The sequence below is a fragment of the Apium graveolens genome, chromosome 10, assembly GCF_009905375.1.
Source record: "Apium graveolens cultivar Ventura chromosome 10, ASM990537v1, whole genome shotgun sequence".
In the NCBI taxonomy this organism is placed as follows: Eukaryota; Viridiplantae; Streptophyta; class Magnoliopsida; order Apiales; family Apiaceae; genus Apium; species Apium graveolens.
This window is the reverse complement of record NC_133656.1, coordinates 83,526,489-83,536,630: the sequence shown is the minus strand read 5'-3', so window position 1 is coordinate 83,536,630 and position 10,142 is coordinate 83,526,489. Positions and strand designations below refer to the sequence as shown.

The window sequence follows — 10,142 nt, the reverse complement described above, 5'->3', positions numbered from 1 at the left end:
AATATTGCCCCTACCTGCTGCGTTTGGGATGCGCACAATATCTCCACCAGGATAAAATAGCTCGGAGTTTATGTTAACAGCAGCAACAAAAGCTCCACTTCGACCAGCACCTCAGTCGCCGGAAAAATATCAGCACTTCAGGACTTGTGGGAGAGAAATGCAGAGAGGTTGAAGAGAAGAGAAGAGAATGTAGTGTGTTATTACTTATTCATTCAGTTTAGCCTCTATTTATAGGAGAGGAAAAATGAAACTGTCCACACACTTAATGTCTGAATTAAACTGCTTCATTAATGAAAAAATCAAAACTGATCAGATTTTGAATTCATTAATGAAAAAATCAAAACTGAACAGCTTTTGAATTTAAATTATTTGTAACAGTTTTTCACATTAACACCCACATTATTATCAGAACTTAAGTTAAGTTCTGATTTGATTCATCAGTACTTAAGTTCTGATTCTGATATCAGAACTTGTTACAGATCAGATTATTTGCAGGTTCAATATATTTAGACTAAGCCCACTAACAAAGTGACTTAGCCTATTTCAGAGTACCCAGCCCAATAATCCAGTCACCGATAAATAAATTCGAATTAAAATAATTCTCAAATAAATAAAATCATCGCCCAGGTCGCCTCGCGTACGCGAGACGCCGAGACATTCGCCCAAATTGCCCTTCGACCCGACCCGGTGCGGGGCGGGGCGGGGCGCGCGTGTGTGTGTGCGCGCGTGAAGCACACAACAACACAATGGACCATCACACACCTTAGTAGTTGTATACTACTCATGTAGGTAATACCATATAAAGCACACACCCTCCTTTATTTATTTCAATGTGGGACAAATATTCTCAAATTTTTCCAAGCTTTTCCAAGCTACTTTTAACTCTCATTTCATATGGATTTCATTAAGAAAATTCTTAAAACCATACATGAAAATTTAAGTTCAAATATCATTGAACAATTTCCAATCATTAGATTTTAGGATTAACATCAAAAACATAATTAAATTAAGCTCTAGAATCCTAATTTTCTAACAAGAGATTGAGTCGAAGACCGACTTAAGGATCGGAGGAGAGTGTGAAATGCAACTGCCAGGAAAATTTTCAAAACAATATGATCTATCATCGATATGCATTTCTGAGAGTTCATATTTGATTTGTGATTGCGGTTGTTCAGGGGAGGTACAACCCTCCTTCTAGTGCCCCTGTTGAACAACAAATAATGATCTAAATGCCAAGCCCTTGTTAGTGGAGTTCTCGGCCTTATTTACAGAATATCCAATGGGCCTAAACATACTAATGGGCCTAACACTTTGGAATTGGATGGGTGATCCCATTTTGACCCAAATTATCATGTCTCTTTAAATGTATATAAAAACCTAAGTAATTTAAATAAAACATGTTAAATAATCAGCTTTCGAGAAATACAGTAAATATATTTTTACCATGTTTTTCTTTTTGGCCAAGAGTAAAAAAGAATTACTTCGTGGAGGAGATACACGAGAAGATGAATAAACACTGACCTTCACGATCAGCTTAGATTTATTTATGGCATAATAACACGACGTAATCGTACATATCAAACGCTTCCATTTTATTCTTCTTTTGTTAGCAGAAGAAGCAGAGGATTAAAGCATTGGAAGAATGATTAAACTACATCATCTGGATTCCGAATGCGACTAGGTTCTCTAACAGAATTTGGATCAGCATTGTTAATTACTCTTTTCGGTGCTTGCTGATGGCTTAGGATCTGATCATGCAGAGCATCTCCGGTAATAGAAGCATAAATAGCTATACTCACAGAAACTACATAGATTACCAGACCGATGGCAACAATTGTACAAAGAGCCCAAATGGCTGTCCTTGCTTCACCACTTCCACAAGAATACAAACCTATTCGAATCTGAACCACGTTAACAACTGAAAGCATAAGCAAAATAATGCCAGAAACAGATGAAGTTGCTGCTAAGATTAACATGAAGTCCTTCAAATCGAATCTTGATTTGACAAAACTATATCTTTGACAATCCAGGCTTAGATGTAGCTTAAGTACTTTTGCCACTAGGCTCGACAAAAGGAAACAAGCAAAGGCTACAACTTCGTAGAGGACTAGCATTTTAGCTACACGTGGACCAGCATCACACTCATCACGGTTCTCTAGGCTGCGAATGCCTGGTGAAGCTTGAGATAAGCCAACAAACACGGCTAAGGTGAATAGTGAATTCACATTTACGAGATCATCCAGTGATTTGATATGAGCATCTTTCCTATCAGATATTACTTTTTGTTGTTGATCATAAAATTTTTCAATTAGAAGATCATCTGGTGCTTCTGCTGGAAGTCTCTTTTCATTCATCTGAAATAACAAAAACATAACTAGATTAAAATTGGCTACAAATCACACATGCATGCACATATGTATTTGAATTTTAACCTTCTATATATTATACAAACTTACTATGATTTCACAATGTGAGTTCCTGATTGAGAGAGCACAAACTCAAACTTCTGGTACTATAAGTTTTTGATGTTTTCTCCCACTTGCGTATCTATTATTAATAAGTCTTCAAGTGAAACTAAGAGTAGAAGTAATTGGAATCAGATTCTGCTGTCTCTCCTGCGTTGAACTTACGGGAATGTAATGCAGCGAATTAGTAGCAAATTGACATGATTTTGGTGTGATAAATTAGAGAGCATCTGTCCTCTTCTTTACCATTAGACCATTAGTGGCACTTTGCATGTTTTCTATGTTAGAAGTCAAACTCTCCATAAACATAATAAATAAAATACAAGTGTGAATAAGATGAGAGACACATACAGCTTCCTGAAAATATGGTAGGTAGGAAAATCCAAAGCACATGCATGCATACACAGTGTGGAGAAAATTGTGGAGCAAATAAAGGTAGGCTGCATATGTTCTCAATACACGGTTTAGTTGTTATAATAAATATGATGCTGTAAGCAATGATGTAACCTTATGTTTGTTCAAGCCTATAAAAAGGCTGCAAATAGGTATTGTAATATGTACAAAAAGAAAAGAAAAAGAAGAGTTGTAGTTGAGAAAAAAAATCAGAGCCGAAGCTCTTTGTTAAAGAAAAAGGCAGGAGCCTTGTGTTTGTGTCAAGAGTATATAAGCTGTAGTTTATTATTGTTATTAATATATACAGGTGTGTGTTTGTGTTATACAAAGCTTTTATATATTTGTTCAAGGCCAATCTACGCTTCCAACAAGTGGTATCAGAGCCAAGGTTCTGTTCAGGAAAAATGGCGAATATGATGCAACCGCAAATTCCAAAATTGACGGCAACAAATTATGGGAACTGGAGTATACAAATGAAGGTGTTACTCGGTTCTTACGATAACTGGGATACTGTGGAAAATGGGTATAGCGAGCCCGTGGATGCAGCCGCTGAAGCAGCTCTTCCAAATGCCGAGAAGACGACGTTAAAGGAGTCCCGTAAAAAAGATAAAAAGGCGTTATTCACAATTTTTCAAGGTGTTGATGAATCTACCTTTGAAAAAATTTCTGAAGCAAAAACAGCAAAAGATGCGTGGGAGATTCTGCAGAAATCATTCCAGGGTGTCGAAAAAGTTAAAAAGGTGCGGCTCCAAGTTCTACGTGGCGAGTTCGAAAATTTAAAAATGAAAAGCTCCGAAAATATTGGTGAATTTGTTACGCGTTTGAAAACGGTGACAAACGAGATGAAAAGAAACGGTGAAAGTCTTAATGATATCCGGGTCATGGAAAAGTTGCTCCGTTCATTGACAAGAAAATTTGATTACGTTGTTACATCAATTGAGGAGTCAAAAGATCTATCCACAATTTCCATTGATGAGCTCGTAGGTTCTCTTCAAGCCCACGAGCAACGAATGAACCAGTATGATGATGCAAGCCATTTGGAGAAGGCGTTGCAAAGTAAGGTGTCCATCAGTGACAGTTCTGGCAGTAGCAGTTCTGCACGTGGCAGAGGTGGTTTTAGAGGTGGCTACCGAGGTGGACGAGGACGAGGAAGGCAGTCCTTCAATAGAGGCCAGAATTCGGGAAGTTATCAATCATCTGGTCGTGTTCAAAATTTTAGAGGCCGAGGAAGAGGTGGATTTCAACAACGAGGTGATAAATCTCAATTTCAGTGTTATAACTGTAATAAATTTGGCCATTTCAGTTATGAGTGTAGATCCCCGAAGGTGGAAGAAACTAGTCATTTTGCAGCAGCAAAAGAAGATAAAGATGTTGGTACTGCTATGTTCCTCACTTATAAAGGAGACGAGGAAAGCAAGAAGAATGTTTGGTATCTTGACTCAGGGGCCAGCAATCACATGACTGGCCACAAAGATTTATTTATGGAGATAGATGAAACCGTCAGCGGGGAAGTTACATTTGGCGATTCTTCAAAAATTCCTGTTAAAGGGAAAGGTACAATTACGATTGTATCAAAGAATGGTGAGAAAAGGTATATAAATGATGTTTATTATATACCTGCTTTGAAAAGTAATATCATCAGTCTTGGCCAACTTGTGGAGAAAGGATATAATATTCAGATGCAGGATAATTCTCTCATCATCAGAAATCATGTTCGAGAATTAATTGCAGATGTGGAGATGTCAAAGAATCGTCTGTTCACACTTGATATGCAGACGAAAATGCATAAGTGCTTGAAGTCGGTCATTAAAAATGACTCATGGTTATGGCATTTAAGATATGGTCATCTTGGATTTTCTGGCTTAAAATTATTGTCAAAGACAAAGATGGTGGATGGCTTGCCAGAAATTAATGAACCAGAAAATTTGTGTGAAGCATGTGTCAAAGGAAAGCAACACAGACAAAGTTTTCCTGTTGGAAAATCATGGAGAGCCAGAAGGCCATTGGAGATTGTCCACACTGATATTGCTGGTCCGTTTGATATCCCATCACTCGGAGGTAACAGATATTACCTAACATTTATTGATGATTTTAGCAGGAAAAGTTGGGTATATATCATTAAAGAAAAAGCAGGGGCTCTTGATAAATTCAAGGAGTTCAAAGCACTGGCTGAAAAACAAAGTGGACATTATTTGAAGACACTCAGATCAGACAGAGGAGGCGAGTATACTTCAAACTTATTCAGAAGTTTCTGTAGAGCACATGGCATCAATCATCAGTTGACAACGGCGTATACTCCTCAACAAAATGGCGTTGCAGAAAGAAAAAATCGCACTATTCTTGACATGGCAAGGAGCATGGTGAAAGCAAAGCATATGCCAAGAACTTTTTGGGCTGAAGCCGTGTTATGTGCTGTTTATCTGTTGAATCGTTGTCCAACAAAAAGTGTTAGAAACAAAACTCCAAATGAAGCATGGAGTGGTAGCAAACCATCAGTTGGACATCTCAAAATCTTTGGGTGCATTGCATATGCACATGTTCCAGATCAGAAAAGGAAGAAACTGGATGATAAAGGCGAGAAATGCATTTTTACCGGATATGACAAAAGAAGCAAGGCATACAGACTGTATAATCCACTAACGAAGAATTTAATCATTTCTCGAGATGTTGAATTTGATGAATCAGATTACTGGAGATGGAGTGATGAAGAAAGAAAAGTTAGAGGTTTGTTCTTTAATGATGATGATGATGACGATGATGACCCCAATATTGAAGATGACGGAGATGATGATCCAACACCTCCACAAAGTCCAAATCAACAAACTCCCGCATCAACACCATCAACAGGAGGAAGCAACAGTTCAGGGGGAGCACCAAGGAAGATGCGGAGTCTGGATAATATCTATGAAGCAACAAGTCCGGTACAAACAACATTTGATTATTCTTTATTTTGTTTAATGGCTGAATGTGATCCAGTTACATTTGAGGAAGCTTCTGAAGAAAGCAAATGGAACAAAGCCATGGATGACGAAATTGGTGCAATCAAGAAGAATGATACCTGGGAGCTCACAGATCTTCCAGAAGGACACAAAGCCATTGGTGTCAAATGGGTCTACAAGACAAAGACCAATCAAGATGGTGAAGTTGAAAAGTACAAGGCAAGGTTGGTGGCTAAAGGCTACAAACAGAGATATGGCATTGACTATGATGAGGTGTTCGCTCCAATTGCAAGAGTTGATACTATAAGACTTCTTACAGCAATTGCAGCTCAGAATCAGTGGAAGATTTTTCAGATGGATGTCAAGTCAGCATTCTTGAATGGTTACCTCGAAGAAGAAGTCTATATTGAGCAGCCTCCAGGATATGTTCGAAAAGGCCAAGAAAATAAAGTCTACAGACTGAAGAAAGCATTGTACGGATTGAAACAAGCCCCACGAGCATGGAACACAAGGGTTGATGAATACTTTCAGAAAAATGGTTTTGTGAAGAGTCCATACGAGCATGCTCTCTACACAAAAACAAATTCAGGGGGAGATATTATGATCGTTTGCTTATACGTAGATGACATGATCTTCACTGGAAACAACCCTGGTATGTTCGATGATTTTAAGAAAGTTATGACTAACGAATTTGAGATGACAGATATTGGTCAAATGTCTTACTTTCTTGGAGTCGAGGTGAAGCAAAGCAAAGATGGAATTTTTATGTCGCAGAAAAAATATGCCGAGGAGATTTTAAAGAAATTCAGAATGGAGAAATGCAAGCCAGTGAGTACGCCAGCAGAGTCAAGCATAAAGCTCAGAATTGACTCAACAAGGGAGTCGGTAAATCCGACATTATTCAAAAGTTTGGTTGGAAGTTTGAGGTACCTAACTTTCACTCGTCCAGATATTATGTATGCAGTTGGATTGGTTAGTAGGTACATGGAGAAGCCGAAGCAAGATCACTTCATGGCAGCTAAAAGAATTTTGCGGTATATAAAAGGTACACTTGATCATGGTCTGTTTTACACGCATTCTCAAAATTCAAAATTAGTTGGCTACTCAGATAGTGATTATGGTGGAGATTTGGATGACGGGAAAAGCACATCAGGATATGTTTTTCATATCGGTTCAGCAATATTTTCTTGGTCATCAAAGAAACAACAGACAGTTGCCCTCTCAACATGTGAGGCAGAGTACATCGCAGCAGCAGCATGCGCATGTCAAGCTATGTGGCTAGGCTATATATTGGGCGAATTAAATCTTGCCAAAGAAGATCCAATTACTATTTATGTGGATAATAAATCTGCTATTTCACTCGCGAAAAATCCGGTGTCACACAGTCGCAGCAAGCACATCAATATAAAATATCATTTTATTCGAGAGCAGGTGAACGGAAAAATTGTGGAGTTGGTACATTGTAGGACTGAAGAAAATTTAGCAGATATTTTTACAAAGCCGTTGAAGCCGGACGTATTTCAAAAAATGAAAAAGAAGCTTGGAATGGAAAGTCGAGTTTGAGGGGGAGTGTTAGAAGTCAAACTCTCCATAAACATAATAAATAAAATACAAGTGTGAATAAGATGAGAGACACATACAGCTTCCTGAAAATATGGTAGGCAGGAAAATCCAAAGCACATGCATGCATACACAGTGTGGAGAAAATTGTGGAGCAAATAAAGGTAGGCTGCATATGTTCTCAATACACGGTTTAGTTGTTATAATAAATATGATGCTGTAAGCAATGATGTAACCTTATGTTTGTTCAAGCCTATAAAAAGGCTGCAAATAGGTATTGTAATATGTACAAAAAGAAAAGAAAAAGAAGAGTTGTAGTTGAGAAAAAAAATCAGAGCCGAAGCTCTTTGTTAAAGAAAAAGGCAGGAGCCTTGTGTTTGTGTCAAGAGTATATAAGCTGTAGTTTATTATTGTTATTAATATATACAGGTGTGTGTTTGTGTTATACAAAGCTTTTATATATTTGTTCAAGGCCAATCTACGCTTCCAACATTCTAATCCCCTATATTTCCAAGAACAATTCTGGTAATTTTCTTTGTTCTCCTTCTAAATATCTATACTATACTCTACTATAATAACCAGAACTAAGTATAATTTGTAGTTTGGTTAACCCTTTATTTTGGTTATCTCTTTCTATCTTTACCGTCAGATCTTTTTCATCAAATAATTAGAACCGTTAAATCCAAATATTAAAAAAATGCACTAAGTTTTCACGTTCGAATCCGGTCAACAACAAACATTTATATTATTATTTATAAAGATACATATAAGTTTTTAGATTTGAATTTCACTAATAACAAACATTTACATTGATCTTATTAATCATACACTATTTATACTATTTGAACTTAACTTGAAATTATACACAATTAAAGTATAATTATATAATCATTATTTAGTATTTAATTATTTATATAAAATTTTAATAAAATTAAATAAAATAGAATTAAAAAATATTTAATTAAGACCTGTGCATCGCAAGCTAGTGGCTATTAACTTTGTGAGGCAGAGTTTGGCTGAGAATAATTAACAATGAAGAAGGTAGACAATTCGGTATTAGCAAAACACAACTTATCAATTTATCATAGATTTGAAATATAAACAATATTTTTTATACAAAAATGAAATAATGGAAAAAAACACTGCAGGAGGCAGTAAAAGTAAGAGCATAAAGAAAAAGTCAAATTTTAATATACCTTCCACATAAAGAATATACAGACTGAGCCAACACTTATATTTTCTTCATCTGCATGATCACGAAAACAATTTGCTCCATTGAGCTTGATTAAACTACATCATCCAGCTTCTTAGTAACACCAGAATCAGTTTCAGCACTGTTGATTTCTTTATTAGACGAGTGACGGTAACTTGATATTGGTTCAGGAAGACCATCTCCGGTAATAGAAGCATAAATAGCTATGCTGATGGATACTACATAGATTATCAAAGCAATGGCAACTATTGTACAAAGAGCCCAAATGGCTCTCCTTGCTTCGGCACTTCCACAAGAATACAATCCTATTCGGATTTGAACAACATTAACAACTGAAAGCATAAGCAAAATTATCCCAGAAACAGACGCACATGCAGTTAAGATCAACAAACCATCCTTCAAATCAAACCCCTTTCGAATAAATTTGAAATTTTCACCATCCAGGCTTAGAAGTAGCTTAAGTACTTTTGCAACAAGACTTGATAGAAGGAAGCAAGCAAAAGCCACGACTTCGTAGAGGACTAGCATCTTAGCTACTCCTGGACCAGCATCACACTCATCACGATTCTCTAGGCTGCGAATGCCTGGTGAAGCCTGAGATAAGCCTACGAACACAGCTAAGGTGAATAGTGAGTTGACATTGACAAGATCATCTAGTGACTTGATATGAGCATCTTTCCTATCAAATTTCAGTTGATCACTCCATTTCTTCAGCATTATCTCCATTAAATCTTCAGTTGAAGTTCTCCTGTCATCCATCTAAAATTACATAAACAAAAGAAGATTAACAAGATTCGACAAAGATTAAATACATTAGATAATAAATGTTCATTGAAATATGAGATAAACTGACTTTAATTTGAGAATGTAAGTATTTCAAATGAACTTGTTTCTTTGTTGAACTCTTGATACTTGAAAAACCTCTTTTGTATAGAGGCATAGAGAGATGGAGCATATAAATTTCTTGTTTACTCTCCACTTTCATCCATGTCTAGAATGTTTTAAAATTCATTAATTCCTCATCATGCATCAATAATACATACTTCTAAATTATATATTCATGATGAGGAATTAATGAATTCTAAAGCATTCAACCTATACAGCAATAATACATACATATGTAGGAATTAATCCTACATATGTAAAATACAGATTCATGTTTATATATTTAACCTATCTTAACATCTCGAACAATATTATAGGGTCGTTCAATATATATGGACAGATGGAGACAGCAAGAATTTGTTGTCATTTTAATTTCAAAGAAGTATGAAACACGTTACCAGTTTGTTAATTTATATGCAAAGTCAGAACAATGAGGCCATTATGCAGCAAGTACGTAAATGTGGATCAGAAGGTTGTTCCGACAGTATCTTAAAGAAATCCGTAACATGGTTTTTTAAGAAACTTAGGGAGTTTTTAGAGCTTAGAGTTTTGTTAAACTGAAGTGTAGATGTATGAAAGGCATATGTTTCAATTTGTTTAGAGCCCGGGACTTTTTGTACCAAACACCATGACCATCGGCATATTCATAACATTTTGTTTACATGCTAGATAGATTTGGTTTGGTTT

At 36.4% G+C, this 10,142-nt stretch overlaps 1 protein-coding gene across 1 annotated transcript; it reads right to left on the bottom strand.

The window, feature by feature from the left end:
* Nucleotides 1-1,506: 1,506 nt before the first annotated feature.
* LOC141693195 (uncharacterized) lies at nucleotides 1,507-2,737 on the bottom strand. Its single transcript, XM_074498213.1, has 2 exons — nucleotides 2,457-2,737; nucleotides 1,507-2,354 (listed from the first exon to the last, which is right to left on the bottom strand). The coding sequence occupies exon 2, from the start codon at nucleotides 2,352-2,354 to the stop codon at nucleotides 1,647-1,649; it is 708 nt and encodes a 235-aa protein (XP_074354314.1). The 5' UTR covers nucleotides 2,457-2,737; the 3' UTR covers nucleotides 1,507-1,646.
* Between the last annotated feature and the right edge of the window lie 7,405 nt (nucleotides 2,738-10,142).